At 45.6% G+C, this 17,481-nt stretch overlaps 1 protein-coding gene across 1 annotated transcript in view; it reads left to right on the top strand.

Annotated features, from left to right (window-relative positions):
* Positions 1 to 14,432, top strand: part of FBH1 (F-box DNA helicase 1) — a 39,524-nt gene extending 25,092 nt beyond the window's left edge. The window contains exons 13-21 of the mRNA XM_032797501.2: positions 1,097 to 1,233; positions 1,494 to 1,593; positions 1,737 to 1,858; positions 4,675 to 4,750; positions 7,755 to 7,952; positions 8,792 to 8,917; positions 9,518 to 9,624; positions 11,397 to 11,528; positions 13,423 to 14,432. Coding sequence (XP_032653392.1) covers positions 1,097 to 1,233; positions 1,494 to 1,593; positions 1,737 to 1,858; positions 4,675 to 4,750; positions 7,755 to 7,952; positions 8,792 to 8,917; positions 9,518 to 9,624; positions 11,397 to 11,528; positions 13,423 to 13,593 — 1,169 coding nt within the window. The 3' untranslated portion in view covers positions 13,594 to 14,432. The remainder of the gene's footprint in view (positions 1 to 1,096; positions 1,234 to 1,493; positions 1,594 to 1,736; positions 1,859 to 4,674; positions 4,751 to 7,754; positions 7,953 to 8,791; positions 8,918 to 9,517; positions 9,625 to 11,396; positions 11,529 to 13,422) is intronic.
* The last annotated feature ends 3,049 nt before the right edge of the window (positions 14,433 to 17,481 follow it).

Here is a 17,481-nt window from a genome sequence, read left to right as displayed (position 1 = left end):
AATACCTTCAATTTCTGTACAGCATCATCATTATTATTTATAAGTAGTGCCTGGAGGCCCCAAGCAAGCTAAGGACCCTGTTGTGCTAGGCCAGAGGTGGGCAAACTTTTTGGCCTGAGGGCCACATCTGTGTGGGAAAATTGTATGCAGCACCATGAATGTAGGGCTGGGGTTGGGGTGCGGGGTGTGGGAGGGGGCTTAGGGCTTGGGATTGGGATGCAGAGTGCAGGAAGGGTTCAGGGTGCAGGCTTCGGCCTGGCACTGTTTATGTCGAGCAGCTCCGGGTGACAGAGGGGTTAAGGCAGGATCCCTGACTGCCCTGGCCGCTCGCCACTCCTTGAAGTGCCCAGCATGTCTGGCAGTGGCTCCTGGGAGTGGGGTGGGAACAGCAAGTCCGGTGTGCGCTCCCCTCGCCTGTGGGTACCATCCCCGAAGCTCGCATTGGCCGTGGTTCCCCTTTCCCAGCCAGTGGGAGCTGCAGGGGGCGGTGCAGTTCACGGAGCCCTCTGCTCCCCGCTTTAGGGGCCGCAGAGACATGGTACTGTCTGCTTCCAGGAGTGGCGCAGGGCCAGGGCAGGCAGGGAGCCTGCCTTCACTCCGCTGCACCACAGGGCTGGCAATCCCGTGGACTGGATTGAAAGCCCTGATGGGCCAGATCCAGCCCATGGGCCGTAGCTTGCCCTCCCCTTTGCTAGGCCCTGTAGAAACACATAGGGGACAGTCCTTGTGCTGAAGAGCGCATGGTCTCCGTAAACAAGACCGATAAAGTGGCAGGGCTGGGGAAAATGAGAGCATTGTTCTGGCCTTACAGTTGGAGAACTAAAAAACAGATGGTGATTTTTGCCTAAGGTGGTCACACAGGGAGACCACGGTGAGAAGGAAATTGAACCCAGGCGTCCTATGTCCCCGTTCAGTATCTTAACCACAGAACTGTCAATATGTTCTAATAATTTCTTGTCATTTATGTGGTTAAAGGGCTTGTTTATTTCCCACTTGCTTGTTTGGGCTGGAGCCATTTTCTTAACCATGTGAAGTTTGTTTTGGTTTGGCAAGCAGGTCCCTTTGAGTTTCATTCATGCTTCACTCTTTGCTGCAGCCATCATGGACATTGTGCTGTCCCAGACCTGTGGAATAATCTTTGTAGGAGACCCACACCAACAGATCTATACCTTCCGAGGTGCTGTCAATGCGCTTTTTGCAGTGCCACACACCCACATCTTCTATCTCACACAGGTAAGACTGGGCAGTGTGTGCATGTGTATTCCAGTGCTGAAGACCCATCATTTCCTCCAGTAATAGGCTTACATCAGTTTTAAATTTAAAAAGGAATGACTGTGCCTCTTCAGGAGCTAGCAGCGAGAAAACATCCCATGTTGTCTGTTAAACAAAGTGGGTCATCTTTGTTTCATAAGCCGGTGTAATTTCCCATGTACTTTTGGTGTGGAATTTACTTCTGTTTGCTTGACCACTCCTTCCTTTGCTCCATCTTGTAGAGTTTCAGATTTGGCCCCGAAATAGCTTACGTTGGATCTACTATCTTGGATGTCTGCAAGAAAATCCAGAATAAGATGTTAGTGGGTGGAAATCAAGAAGGTAAGAAATTAAATTGTGTTCATACAGCGTCTAGCGCAGGTCCTGATCCAGGACCGGGGCTCCTAGGCACTATTGCAATACAAATATTAATAATAATATGCTTTTTTAAAAGAATTTCATACTTGCTTTTCTTCATCTCCCAGGTGATGTCAGAGGCAGCATGAATGGGAAGACTGCTTTCTTATCACGGGGCAATCTGAATGTGTTTGAGAACGCAGTGACAATTACTGGAGGAGAGAGACCAACAAAAGTACACTTGCTTGGGGTAGGGCAGATTTCTTACATTGTATGTGGAAGCTGTGAAAACTTCTTGGGGAGGGGGCATTGAAATGACTCTAGGTGAAGGCTCTCCTCTCTCTAAGCAGTTTCAGTCACAAGTATAAACTCTTGTCTTGAAGTAAGTGTCCCAGATCCTCCAGAGTCTATAAGAATGGTCAGACTGTGTCAGACCAAAGGTCCATCTAGCTCAGTGTCCTGTCTTCTGACAGTGGCCAATACCAGGTGCCCCAGAGGGAATGAACAGAACAGGTAATCCTCAAGTGATCCATCCCCTGTCACCCAATCCCAGCTTCTGGCAAACAGAGGCTAGGGACACCATCGCTGCCCATCCTGGCTAATAGCCATTGATGGACCTAACCTCCATGAATTTATCTAGTAAGCCACGAAGCAAAGTAATTCATGGTGTGAGCAGCTGCTCTCTCACTAATGGGAAAAGGGAATTATAGTTGATCAAGGTGAAGCTTTGAACATTGGGACTGATAGTCTCCACAAGCCATGAACTCTGGTTGCCTGTGTGTAGTTGTTAGCCAAATGGGCTCGTTCTCCCCGGAGCTAGTCAATCACTCCAAGGAGGCACAGAGAACAAGACTGAGTTTTATCCACACCTTTATTAGACGACCAGCTGGACGGGTGCCCTCCCCGACTAATGTCAGAGGAGTGACACACCGAGGCATAGCAGTTAGTACATATATATACTTTTATTTACGTCATATCAGACCACACTGACAAAGCATATTTTCAGGGGTTTGCAGACGTGGGGTACATAGGTCTATTTGCCTGTACATAGGTCTATTTGCCTGTTGATACACTCTAAACATTCCACGTTGTTCTCCTTGACCAAAGTACTTATTGTTTGTTCCTGGTTATGAAAGCAGGTCATAGAAGCATTTCACAAAAACAGCAAAGCATGAATCATTTTATCTATCTATCTATCATAGTGACACCTAATTTTCAGTTATACTTCTGTGAAGGAGGCAGTATCAAATCTAACTCTTAATTCTCAAGCTTCTCTGGGTGTGCGTCAGTCTATAAAAGTAATCAGTGCACTCAGCATTGTCCTAACTCTGCTGCTATTGAAGTCATTGGTAAAGCTCCGATTGATGTCAGTGAAAGCAGAGTTAAGCCAGCACCAAACACTTTGATATAGTTCTCGTGGTTTCAGTTAACTTTCTTAATTTTCAAATTGTTGTCACAGGAGCCTAATGGCTTTCACCTATTGAGCATTTTGTAAAACCCAGAAAAAATGTTAATAATAACTGAACAAGTACTGGTAGTATCGACAAGGTGTTTGATTTTTTGCATTTTATTTCTATGCAGAATTTTTTTCAGGACTGTGGATAAAGATGACTAAAAGGTTTTTGGAGTCGTGTTTTCAAAATGCATACTAATTTTGCGTCTGCAAAAAGTGTGTGTGCACTTGTAGTATGAGCATAAACATTTATTCATGCTGTTGCATGCTCAAATCTTGCAGATGCACTTTAATAATTATATTTCACACTTGAATAGTACAATCCTTCTGAAGCACTCAAAGTGTTTAGCAAAGAGTTATGAATTATGGCCCTCCAATCCCTATGCAAAATGGGGGAGTTATTTTCATTGTACCAATGGGAAACTGGAGGCACAAAGAGGTTAAGTGACCTGCCCAGGTTACTCTGTGGAAGAGCCAGGAATAGGACTCTGATCTTTTGAATTTCAATCCTGTGCTGTAAGCACTAGATCATCTTGTCTTTCCTTTAGTCATGAAGCTGTAAACTAAAGCTGGGCAAAAACTGGAATCTCCATCTGATGGGAAATTCTGATGTGTCAATATTTTTGCATCCTGAGTTGGACTGAAAAGCCTTAAAATTTCCTGAAAGAAAAAACTAAAAAAAAAAAATCTTGATTTGGAAATGTTTTATTTTGACACTTTTGATTTTTAAATGAAAGGTTTCATCATTATCAAAACAAATGTTTCCTTTTGGTTTGTTGAACCAAATTACAACATTAAACTGCAGTTCCCTTTAATGCTCCTCTGGCTCATGGGAGTTGTAGTTCCAGTGTCCTCATGGCCTTGGTCTTCCCTATTAGTTGGGCTCCCTGGCCAAATTCCATCTCCCACGATGCCCCATGGTCCTGTGACTGCCATGATGCATCCCACAGTTCAGAGGGGACAACATGTGGTATAACATGGGAGATGAAGTCCAACCATGGAGTCAAGGCTATATGGGAGGATAGAGTCATGAAGCACCCAGAACTGCAACTTCCATGGAGCAAAATAGGGGAAATACAATTTAATGTCAAACTGACTTGAAATGAAATGTTTTGTTTCAGTTCAACAAACAGAAATATTTTTATTTGAACTGAAAATTGTTGGAAGATCAAAATTTTACTGCAAAATTGACATTTTCCCATGGAATTTCTTTTTTAATTGAAACTGCATTTTCTTGAAAAAATCATTGTGATGAAAAAATTCCCAACCAGTTCTAATGCAAATTAATTCACAAAATACATTCCTGGCTACAAAACATGATGACCAGCTGGGATTTTGTTTTCCGTTGCTCATTCTGTGTGTTGTTCATTGGTGTGTCTCATCTGGGATCATCCACTAGTTTTAGGCTAGATTATTTCTTTCTAGTTTCATATTGATCATGCATACTATAGTGTGCACTTTAGGAATATAATTTCACCTTTGAGTCTTTTAAGTTTTTTTCCCTATTTGCATGCTGGTGAATCTGATACATTTTGGCAGGAAATGAGCTCATTTGTAAACTTTAAGTATAACCTTCAATTAGGTCAATTTTAAGAGAATCTTTGTCTGTTTAGGGGCCTAAAAATTTTGGACTAGACAAAATTCATGATATTTGGAAACTCCTTCAACCTGAAGAGGCCCGTGTGAGATGTGAGTATATTCTCCTGTCTTCTTCCCCTAAAGTTATGTACCATGATGTTAACTTTTCTAGCTTCTACTGTATCTCCAGCTGCCCCAGCTGATACATGTAAACCTCTTTCCCTTCAGTGTGACTGGGAATCACATTGTTTGTTCATCTTCTGGGTGGTTGTGTGACGGGAACAGCTATCGGTGATGGTTATTTCTATGTTTCTACTGGTGCAGTGCAAATGTGGAATCTGACGTCATAAGAACAGTTTACAGTTCCAGATCCTGTCCTCCTGAGATTCTTGGTCTCAACTAGAAAAGTCCAGTAAACTATGTTTTATCTCTCTGTCCTTTGCATTTCTTTGGCATAAAATGGAGTTATTTATTAGACATTTTGCATGCAGGTGAACACCTTTTATTTGATTTGAGGGTGTCATTCAGAAAAATGAGTTGTCTAATTCACTTAAAAAAAACAAAAAAACACAACAAACTACCTCCATTTTGGACCTAATCTACCGGTATTTGTTTGTTGATGTTAGGTGGAGCCTGGGAGCGAATCAGGGGTTATAATGGAAACTTAACTGCAGCATGTAACATGGGAGTGGCTTTAGAATATGAGCCATTAGGAGAAGTGCCTTCGTGTAAGAACATAACCTCTATGGGATTGGATGGATCTTGGCTCTCTATAAGTTAAAAATGTGATTTGTCCCACTCTAAATTGATTCATAAATTCAGTCATTGAGTACAAGGCGAGAAGGGACCGTTGTGATCAGCTACTCTGACCTCCTGTGTAACACACGCCATAGAACTTCCCCAGAAGAGTTCCTACAACAGATCTTGTGTAGAAGAACGTCCACTATTGATTTTAAGAATTGGCAGTGTTGGAGAATCCACCATATCCTTTGGTAGAATGCTCCAGTAGTTATTTACCCTCACTGTTAAAAATTCATGCCTTATTTCCAGTCTCAATTTGTGTAGCATCAACTTCCAGCCATTGGATCTTGTTATACCTTTCTCTGCTAGATTGAAGAGCCCATTATTAAATATTTCTTCCTCATGTAGATGCTTACACTGTAATCAAGTCACCCCTTACCCTTTTCTTTGTTAAGTTAGATTGAGCTCCTTGAGTCTATTTATCTCTGTAACACACACTTTGTATTCCTTTAATCATTCTCATGGCTCTTCTTTGAGCCCTCTCCAATTTATCAACATCCTTCTTGAATTGTGGGCACTGGAACTGAACACTCTATTCCATCAGCGGTTGTTTCAGTGCCAAATTCAGAGGTAAAATAACCTCTCTACTCCTAGTCGAGATTCCCCTGTTTATGCATCTCAGGACTGCATTCGTTCTTTTGGACACATCATCACATTGGGAGCTCATGTTCAGTGATTATCCACCACAACGCCTAACTCTTTGTCGGAGTCACTGCTTCCCCATATAGAATCCCCAATCCTGTAATTACGGCTGACATTTTTTGTTCCTATATGTATACATTTAGTCATATTAAAATGCATATTGTTAAAAGCTTAGGGCCAAGAACTCATCCCTCTGGTAACCCACTGGAAACACACCCATTCAATGATGATTCCCCATTTACAATTACATTTAGAGACCTACCAGTTAGCCAGTTTTTAATCCATTTAATGTGTGTCATGTTAATTTTATATCTTTCTAATTTTTTAATCAAAAAATCAAGTCAAAGTATTACATCAACACTGTACCTTTATCAATCAAACTTGTAGTCTCATAAAAATAAGATATCAAATTAGTTTGACAGGATCTGTTTTCTATAAACCCATGTTGAGTTGCATTAATTACATTGCCCTCCTTTAATTCTTTATTAATGGAGTCCCAAATCAGCAGCTCCATATCTTGTTCGGGATAGATATATGAACCATCTCCAATGGATCCTTGCCTGTTGACTTCAGTATTTATCCAATTTTAGAGTGAGTCTTGTGTCTCAGCTTTGGGAAGGCAGCCCACTATCCTGTTGTCGTGCTGTCCCCTTTTTTTCAATTCTTCTTAGTATTGAATCTCCAGTAAGGATTGTCTGTTTTCCTTGGGTAGTTGGAGAACTCTTGGCGAGTTAGGCTGAGCAGCCATCTACATGAGTATTCTGCACATCTCTCTGTTTCCTTGGAACTGCTTGATCTCAAGAGGTATTTTCCAAAGTTTCCACGCTGAGGACCTGGTATCAATTTTAAAGCTACTAGCTGTGTGCAGTTCATCCCAGTCCTCTTTCTCCAGCCATGTAGAATGCTGCCGTGACCTCCTGCGTCTCGTGGTTGTGAACCTCCAGGTCTCCTCTCTGACTTCCTCTCTCCGATTCCTGGCTGGCAAGCATCATGCTCCCTTGAGCCTGTTGTTTCCCAAACCTGGCTGTCTAGGAATGCCTCAACTTCACTGATTTTCAGTAGTGTCTCTACTTGTCCCTTCAATCTGAGAATCTTTCGCTCCAGTACAGCTACCAGCTTGCACTTTGTGAACAGAAAATCCCTTCTGTCACTAAAGAGAATATGGCATATCCATTTCAGCTCATCACCACTGTTCCATCACTGGCCATCTTCCTAGCCATAAGAATATCTTGATTTCTGTAAGAATCCACCCCATATACTGTTCTGCTAACCTAAAAGTATCCCAGTATCTCCAAAAGGACATCTACCATTTAGAAAAATAATAAATATAGGCTTTTTGAGACACTTGCTACTGCTAATCATACCTAGCTCTTATATAGAACTTTGCATCGGTACAACTCAAGTGCTTTATGGTAAAGGAGGTCAGTATCATCATGCTTATTTTACAGATGGAGAAACTGAGGCACAGTGAAGTGACTTGCCCAAAGTCACCTAGCAGGCCGGGATTGGAGTTGGGAATAGAACCCAAGTCTCCTGAGTCCTAGTCCAGTGCTCTCTCCGCTAGGCCACGTTGCCTCCCCTACTCTCTCTATATCCATTTCATTTGAAGTTAAAAATGCGACCAATGGTGCCTTTCTTGTGTATTGACATTATCCAATGCACTTCTCACTAGTGAAACTCCAAATTGATGACCACTTTATCAAAAAGTGGGTTGAGAAGGATGGCTTCCAGGGTTTAAAGAACTATGCAGCCAAAACTGAAGACAGGGAGCTGGAGGTGAAGATCGCAATAGTGGAGAAATACAATGTCCGCATTCCCGAGCTGGTGGCGAGGATAAAGAACAGTCATGTATCAAATATAGCATTGGCAGGTAAAGCAAAACACATCTTTTTTGGCTTTTTTCCCCCCCCCCAAGAAGGAAATTGATTCCCTTTTTTTAATCCAACCTCATTTCCCCCTGCTCCTCAAAAATAGTGCACTTGGTCCAAGATGGTCTTGTGCCCAGGAAGGAATAAGACAGCTCCTTCTGGGACATGCCTGGGGTCACAGTACTGATAAGTGAGGTTCTGCTAGAGCTGAATGAGGATTCAGTCAGTATTTCCTGGGATCTAGACCTAATGCCGTATCTTATCTTGCCTATTAAAACTCTCATTCAGTACATCTCCTGGATACTGGCCTACATTTGCAGTGATTTCTGGAAGAATACTGGTGGACTATCAAAATACAACAAACCCTTCTTGTTTAAGTTCAGGTCTGGACTGGGGTGTGAGGCACCTGGGCATTTTCTTGGGGGGGGCCAGTCCTGGTTAATGGGTTAGTGGATTAGTGCAGAACAGGAGGTCTGGTCTGGGGGGGTTTCCCTCTCTCTCTGCTTTGCTTTGCTTCCAGTTTGCAGTGTTGTTGTAGCTGTCTTGGTCCCAGGATATTAGGAAGACAAGGTAAGTGAGATAATATCTTTTATTAGACTAAAAGCAGTTGGTCCAATAAAAGATATTACCTCCCCCACCCTGTCTGGCTTCCAGTTCACATTTAAAAGGAAGTGAAACTATAAATACAGAATATAGTAAATTAATCTGTACATAGTATTCAGTAAACAAGAAGATATAAAAACAGCAGTACAGATATATTGGCTGATATCCTCTCTCTCTCTCTCTCTCTCTCTCTCTCCCTCCCCCGCCCCCTTGTTCCCTGATGTTTTGTTGGTTCTAGATTACGTGATAGGCACCGTGTACAAAGCCAAAGGCCTGGAGTTTGATACTGTGCTGGTTGCAGATGATTTTGTGAAAGTCCCTTGTGCCAGGCATAATCTCCAGAGGCTGCCTCGCTTTATCACTGGTAAGGGAGATCCTTTATACTGGAACCATTCTTTTCCCTAAAGGGAAAGGCGATGCATAGGCATACCCGTTAACACTCCCCCATCAGTCAGCAGTCTTCAGAGGTAGGCTTGGGGTTGTCTCTGGCTGTACCTAGCAATATCCTCTCTTCAGCTTACTGTCATTTACTGACCTCTTACTTGTGGTGCAGTTTCTTTGTGTAAATCTGTACTTGGGAGATGGACATGGCACTTAAGGGCAGGTGCATCACTCAGGGAACACACATTGTTCCTGCTTTGATCAGCAACAAATGTGTATGCTCCAAGGGGAGAGAATATTGGTTCTGTTTGCTGTCACTGATGTCTCACACAAATCCTGTCGTGGTTGTGTAACAAACACATGGCAGGGTACCGTGCAGCCAGGCTACTCTGCTTATTATCTCCGTAACAGAGACACCAACCATGTTTCTGTGACATACCCAGCTCTTGTCTTAAATGTTCATCCTAATTCAGCAGTGAATTAGAACTAGCTGAAATACCAGAACAAATTTCAAAGTTTTATCAATCAGTTATCTTGTAACACTTATTTTTTTTCTGACTTCTTCTCTCTAATCTCTGCCTAGATATGTCTGCGGAAGATGAATGGAACTTGCTGTATGTTGCAGTGACTCGTGCCAAAAAGCATCTGATAATGACAAAGTCCCTGGAATACCTTTTGACTTTGGCCGGGGTGAGTTAAGCATGCCATGACAAAGTGACTATAATTTAGATCTGTGAGCAGATGGAATGGGATATTATCATAGACGCTGACTTTTCAAAGTGCTGGGGGGTGCTTGACCCCCAGCTCTATCCCAGGCCCCACCTCCACTCCATCCCTTCCCTCAAGGCCCCACTTCCCTCCCCCCAGAGTGCACCATGTCCTTCCCCTCCCTCCCAGCCTCCTTGCATGCTGCAAAACAGCTGATTGCGGTGGGCGGGAGGCATGGGGACGGAGAGGGAGGCGCTGATCCGCAGGGCCCACTAGTGGGTGAGGGGCACTGGAGGTGGTGGGAGGGCAACTGATGGGGGAATGCTGGTGGGTGCTCAGTGCTCATCATTTTTTCCCTGTGGGTGATCCAGCTCTGGAGCACCCATGGAGTCGGTGCCTATGGAAGTTACAATGGGTCGTTGGCAAGTTAACAAGAAAACAATATATGTAACTTTGAGTGCTTGCTCCGTGTAGAGAAGTTAGCCCGGGCTCATCTCTCTCCGGGGCGGCAGGGAACCACATCGCCTCACTACACTCTGTTAATGTGTTGGGGAATTAGCTCAGCCGTGGGAGTCTTCCCTGGTGGGGGCAGAAATAAATACAGTTAGGCCAGGGCCCTAGGTCAGGGCAGGGCAATAATGAGTCCAGAGCTCAGGGCTGAGCAACAACAGTAGGCCTGAGCCTCCAAACAGGCTGGGAGAGGGGGAGACGGCCACTCGTGAGTTGGTGGCATGGGGGACGCAGGCCCTCCCACTCCACTGCGTCCCAGCCCGGGGCCTTGCAGTGGCAGAAGACCTGCTGCTGTCTCAGTGAGATCCTAGCTGCAACATACGGACATCGGCTTTGGCAGTGCTGCAGCCAGACTAGGCTCAGCTGCCTCCAGGCTACTGCCTAACTCCCCCTCGTGTGGTACCTGGGTCGGGGTGGTGTCCTCTGGGGGGGCCAGCGCCATGGGCTGCACGGGATAGCTGGTGAGAGGCAACTCCTCCGGGTAGCGAGCACAGGGCAGGTCGGGCCAGTCTTTGCATGGACTGCGGGTCACTGGTGCTTCTCAGTCGCAGCCTAGGCCAGAGGCATCTAGCCTCTCCAGCGGCTGCTTTCTCGGTGAGCTCTGAGGTCGAGCCTTTATACTTCTAGGGCACCATCTGACCCTCTGGGGGGCGGGCTCAGAGCTCCCTAGCTCCGCCCACTCTGGTGTCCAGAGGGGCTCATCTCGCTCCCGGGTGGCGGGAAACCACATGGCCTCACTACACTCCCCATAACATCTATGCTAAAGTGTCCTATGCTTGAGGGGTTTAGGAGGTCTGGTGACTGGATAGGAGCAGAATAAAGGACGGTTAAATTAAATAGTAAGGAGGGAAACTAAGATTCATATTGTTTCTTGAACAATGGGCTGAATTCTCCTCTTAGTTACACTAGTTTAGGTCCAGAGTAACTGAGGAGATACTTGTTTCTTAGCCTTCCCGTTTCCTGACACTATGGTTTTAAATGCAGCCTTAATGTTGAATGACTACTGCTTTTAGACTCTTATCTGATTGAAATATAGCCCTGATTCTGCCTCTCTCCCTTACCACAAGTGGACATGTTCCCTTTCCTGCATGTCCAGGCCTCATAGTCTCGTTCCAGTTCCTTCCTTTCAAGTGTGTTTTTGTTTTTGGATTTTTTTAAGCTCTAATGTTGCAGATTACCCCCACTGCTCACAGCGCGTTCTGATGCACTGAGTTCACCGCAAGCCTTGTTCTTTCCCTTTTCAGGAGTATTTCTTGCGGCCAGAGTTGACTAGTGAGGCCTTAAAGGAAGGGGCAATTCATTGCTCCGTGTCACAGTGCCACAACGCTGTGCCTGCCGACTCGATTCTAACCATGAAGAAAGTGCCCCTCACTTATGTAAGTCTCCTCTCCTTTCCTTTCTGCTTGTTAGTTGTGTTTTTGTGACCTTGGTGCCAATGAAATGTGCCAGGTTGATAGCCCTGGAGATGTCACTTACCAGCCTTTTAGCCATGGGTGGTGGGTGAACCCCTGACTTGGGCAGGGTAGCTTCCCCAACCCCACCCGTTCTGCCCAAGGCCCCACCCATTCTGCGCCCACTGGAGCTCAGCTCCCACTGTGTTCGCTGGCCCCCACCCTAGGCTAATGCCCCCCGCTCTGGAGTACCGGAGAGCCGGGCAGGGCGGCCACAGCCTCCCTGGGTGGCACCGCCTGGCCCAACCCCCATCTGGCATGCCTCAGCCTCCCTGGGCTGCGCTGGTGGGCCCAACCCCCGGCCAGCTGGCCCCCCATCCCAGAATGTATCCCCTGGCCAAGCTGTCAGCCCCAGCACAGAGCAGGTGGCACAGCCGGAGAGGCCCCAGTGCTGGGCAGGCGGCATGGCCCCAGCACCAGGAGGACAGGCACCGTGACGTGGCCTCGGGAGCGCACTGCAGCCCCCAACCTTCCTGTCCCAGGGAACAGCAGGCAGGATGGAGACTGGGGGTGGAGCATGGGCGGGGGACATCAGGCTGTTTAGAAAGACAACGCCTTCCCATGCCTACGATACCTGCCGCCCATGCTGTTAGCCATGATCACAGAAGTAGCAGATCAGATCTGCCTGTGCACAAAGTGGACTGGCACAAGGCAGCCATCATCCACCATTGTAACTCAGCCCTGTTCTGATCTCTAGGCTTCTGAGGGATATTTCAGTCTTCGTGGCTCATTCCAGCCTTTCCCTGTCAGCCATCTCTACGCTGCAGTTAAAAACCCACAGCTGACCTTGCCAGCTGACTCCAGCTCATGAGGCTCAGACATTCTGGCTTGTGCTGCAGCCCAAGCTGTAGGACCCTCCCACCTCGCAGGGTCCTGGAGCCTGGACTTGCTCCTGAATGTCTACACTGCAATTAAACAGCCCCTTAGCCTGAGCCCTGTGAACCCGAGTCAGCTGGCATGGGCCAGCTGCAGGTTTTAAATTGCAGTGTAGACATACCCAAAATCTAAAATAGGCTCAGTTTGTGCCAGTTGTGGGTGTTTTTTGTTGTTGTGTGTGATGTAGACACCTACCTTCTGGACTTGGACCCACCACTTCCTTTCACATAGACTGTGGTTGATAAATAGAATAATCTTGACCCCCTACCAAACAGGCTGGGTTTGAACCTGGATGAGACATTTGTTATCTCAGCAGCATGGCCTTGAAGTTAAGGTGCTCCAGAGATCTTGGATCAGTTCCCAGCTCTGCCAAAGACTTGGTGTGTGACCGTGGGCAAGTCACTGCGGGACAGATCCTTATGTTGACGTCCATGGAGCAGCGCCAACTTAACGCCAGCTGAGGAACTGGCTCGTGATTTCTCCGCTCTCCCTCTGTAAAACAGAGATAATTTTACTTGCTTCCCCAGGAAGGTGGGGAAGAAAAACATTTATTAACCATGTCTGAGAGGTGCATGATGCTACTGTGATAAGAACCGTACAAGTACATAGCTATATACCTGTCCCTTGAGCCCTCATCACCCCACTGGATCAGACCCCAGTATAATGAAATTGCATATATAATTTTTATTGCAGGCTGCTTTATAAGGTGTTTCTTTAGCGAGAAAGAGGTGACAGATACAAAACATACTGGGCCAATGTATACATTGAACTGAGACACGGGATGAAATAGGAGTTGGGGACATTGCTTCCCCAACTCCTATTTCATCTTGTGTCTGAGTTCAATGTATACATTGGCCAAGTATGTCTGAGGGAGACGAGGCAGAGACTCTGTATTTCCTAATCCTTCTCCTTTTACAATTTCCTACTGGTCCTTTTCCCACAGAGCAATGGTAGCAAAGACCAAGGTGGCTACCTGTGCCATGCTTGCGTGCAGCAGCGTCTCGGCCCCTTGACACAGCTAACCATTTCCCCTGAGCTGGTCCAGACCATGGATGTCGTCGATGAAGTGTTAGAAATTCCGAGGCACCTTGCTGTCCTCTATGGCCTGTTTTGAAACCAAGAGGGGGCTGTTTTTATGTCCTAGATCTGGCTCTGAAGTGTTGGAAGTGAGGAGGTCTGTAGCTAGTATCTCTGTATTGTTACTGATGTCCTTGGAGAAGTGAAGTTGATGGTCCTTGGATGAGCTTATCAAAAGAAGGACAAGACGAGCTGTTCATGTGGACGCTGTGAATAAGGTCTGAGGTTATCCCTCTGTTACAAGAGGGTACCTTGGTCGATGTGTGTTCCAGGTGACTGTCTATTTCATCTCACTGTAAGAAACCCGGACTGCGTAACTTGTACAATACTAGATGCACTTGGATTTGACAGATTTTCTTTCTGAATGTTGGCACGCTTGTCCCACATGTTGCTCCTCAGGGTGGCTAGTTTCTGTCAGTGGTGCACATTCAGGTGACTGGCTTTTATGATTGCCAGACTTTCTGCAATATTTAAGCCTTATCCCAATGCATTTTGGTCATTGGGCAAACTGAGATGAATATGCAAAACTAAGGGAGATGATATAAAAGCATTTTATTACTAATGAAAGAACTCATTCATGGAGTTAATTTTCATAGGGCTAATCTCATCTCCGCGGAGGAATAGCTGACTTCCCATGCATCAAGTCGAGAACGTCTTTTTTTAACATGTAATCTTTGGGTGTTCCCCAGTCTGTCCATCTCTGCCTCTTTCTCTCATCCTTGGTTCTCTCTTCCCTGTACATCAATCTCTTCAACAAAACAAAATCAGTTCTTCAGTTAAACCTCAGGATGATGATCGTAGAGAACCAGAGTGTCTTATGCTGTGATCAGGTATGTTTGTATTAAACAGTATTGGTTTTTTATAATTGGAGAAAAAGCTATTTTTGATTGTATTTATTTACTGAAGATCTCATTAGAGATGAAACCACACTGTATATTGCTTTTAATGATGGATTTAATCCTGTATCTGAGGAAGCGAAACACAAGGTTATCCCCCTTAGGAACACACTTACTTCTGGGCTTTTTACTCTAGAATTGTTATAGCACCAAAGCATCCAACTTGACTGTACAATTTTTATGACAATGATCAAAGGAGAAACATACCTCAGAAGGAGCCTGATCTTGGGCACCCTGTCTTATTTGTTCATGTGCCTTACAGGGTATATGCATTTCATGGGACACAGTTTCGGGTCAATTCAGTGTGGTCCAAAGCAATTTCTTATGCGAGCCTTGTGAAGTCATGTAGTCGCTCTCCACCTAACCCGGACAAATATGGATGATTTCATGAGTGGTGTGCCGAGTCTTCATTTATTCACTCTAATTTAAGGTTTTGTGTGCCAGTAATACATTTTAACATTTTTAGAAGGTCTCTTTCTATAAGTCTATAATATATAACTAAACTATTGTTGTATTTAAAGTAAATAAGGTTTTTAAAATGTTTAAGGAGCTTCATTTAAAATTAAATTAAAATGCAGAGCCCCCTGGACCGGTGGCCAGGACCCAGGCAGCGTGAGTGCCACTGAAAATCAGCTTGCGTGCCACTTTCGGCACCTGTGCCATAGGTTGCCTACCCCTTTTCTAGATTAATTTCTTGTTTTCATCTGGTCCTAACTTGAGCAGAGATTGTCTGTCTGAAACATTTCCATGTCCAGCTTCTGAGAGCATTTGATCCGCTTCCAGTTGGTACCATCATAGCAGGTTTGCCTTTGTGTCTGGGCTACAATGTTCCTTATGGCAACACACTGGTTTTCCCCCATTCTGATGTCCCAGGGAGAAGCAGAGAAGTCATTTAAGTGCTAGAATGACAGACTGGAGGTAGAGAGGAGTGGAACAGGGGAGAGCATTCAAGGAACCACTAGATAACATACAGGTGCGTTCTCATTGCCCTTTCATTACATAGTTTACGCACCCCCCAGTTGCTTTTAGGAATTATCTGTAAAATCCTTTGCCTTTCATAAGAGGGCAGATCTCTGATGGGGTGATTACATCCTGCCACCTTTAAATTCACCTTGCAACTTCAGTTTATAAAAAGTATTCCTTGCTCCCAGGTCTGTAAAGCCATGTAACAGTGCTGTGTATTGATCAAACAGCTGCTGCTTTCTGCAGCTGCGTCCCGGGGAGGGACGAAGTGATCTCTGGGCCAGTCTACACTACCATGCTACATTGGCGCAGCTGCAGCACGTCTGGTGAAGATACGCTATGCCAACAGGAGAGCGGTCTCTCATTGGCATAATTTATTCCATTTCCGAGTTAGGTCCGCAGGAGAGCGTCTCCCACCAACATAGCACGGTGTGGACAGTGCTTTAAGTCGATATAACTTACGTCACTCGGGGATGTGTGTGTCTTTTTCACACCCCTGAGCAATGTAAGTTACATCGATTTAAGCAGTTGTGTAGAGCAGCCCTGTGGTCTAGCTGGTACATCTGTCAGCTACATTTGTAAAGTACCAGGAGCCCATTCAGAGTGAAAGGCCCTAGGGAAGTGCAAGGTCATTAGCATGTATGTGACAGCATCCATCATTTTAAACAAGGGAGCGTCTACCTAACAGGCCCAGTTTCCAGCACAGTTTTCTGTTTGATGAGCTGTGAGGCCCCATCCAGTGGCATCTCAAACTAATTTAAGTGCATGTTAATTTCTAGATAAGTTTAAAAAGGAACTCTTGACTGCAGTGCATAAATAACCAGTCACTAGATGGCAGCACTGCAGTACTTAAACTAAACTTAAAAAGGAATGTACTGTTATCTAGTCAGTCTCTGGGCTTGTCTACGCTGGGGGTGGGGTGGGGGGGAGATCGATCTAAGATACGCAACTTCAGCTACATGATAGCGTAGCTGAAGTCAAAGTATCTTAGATCGAGTTATCTACCATCCTCACAGCGCGTGATCGACGTCCGCGGCTCCCCCTGTCGACTCCGCTACCGCCGTTTGCGTTGGTGGAGTTCCGGAGTCATCAGGAGCATGTTCGGGGATGGATATATCACATCTAGATGAGACGCGATATATTGATCCCCCAGAAATCGATTGCTACCCGCCAATACGGCCGGTAGTGAAGACGTACCCTCTGGAAAGAACATTTAATCCAGTTTTGGCCTCCTCCCTTACCCTAGGACTGCAGTATGATACCCTTCTGCCTTTGGGACATGGTACTGTCTTCAGCAGTGGATGTTTCACAAGGGACATGGGGGTTGTTGTATTAATTTAGATGGAATATACAGGCCCAGAGCTGAAGGTGTTAAAATGACCCTGTCGCTACCCAACGTTAAACAAGGTTGGGGCTTTGACAGGGGCGGCTCCAGGCACCAGCACGCCAAGCGCGTGCTTGGGGCGGCAAGCTGCAGGGGGTGCTCTGCCGGTTGCTGCAAGGGCGGCAGGCAGGTTGATCCTGCGGCTTCAGCGGAACTCCCGCAGGCGTGCTGACGAATCCGTGGGACCGGGGACCTCCCACAGGCAAGCCACCGAAGGCAGCCCGCATGCCGTGCTTGGGGCAGCAAAATATCTAGAGCTGCCCCTGGGCTTTGATATACAAAGACTTCAGCCTGTGTAGTACCATGACAAATAGATCATTAAGCATTATTTTGACCTTTTATTAAAGATACAGTAAAGGAGGGAAATGGTTAAAAAGCATTTGAAAAATAAAAGTATTAAAGCTTCTATTTTAATAACATCCTTCATTCACTTTCACTTTAGCTGAAGAGAGTTTTTAGAAAGAGCTTCCCCCTTGTGTGATCGTCTTTTAGATGGTGGTAACTTTCCTATTTTGGGTTGTTGTTAAAGTCTGACTTTGTTTCCTAAGAGGTGAAACAAGACAAACACATACAAGAAGGGAGAGAGGAGAACAACAGAGCCAGAAAACGCAGCTTGTGGGTTTGGTGTTGACTCTCACTTGCAGCCTCACTGCTGGAAAAACGCAGGCACAACACATGGTCT

The sequence above is a fragment of the Chelonoidis abingdonii genome, chromosome 1, assembly GCF_003597395.2.
Source record: "Chelonoidis abingdonii isolate Lonesome George chromosome 1, CheloAbing_2.0, whole genome shotgun sequence".
Lineage (NCBI taxonomy): Eukaryota > Metazoa > Chordata > Testudines > Testudinidae > Chelonoidis > Chelonoidis abingdonii.
This window is presented reverse-complemented; position numbering and strand designations above follow the sequence as displayed.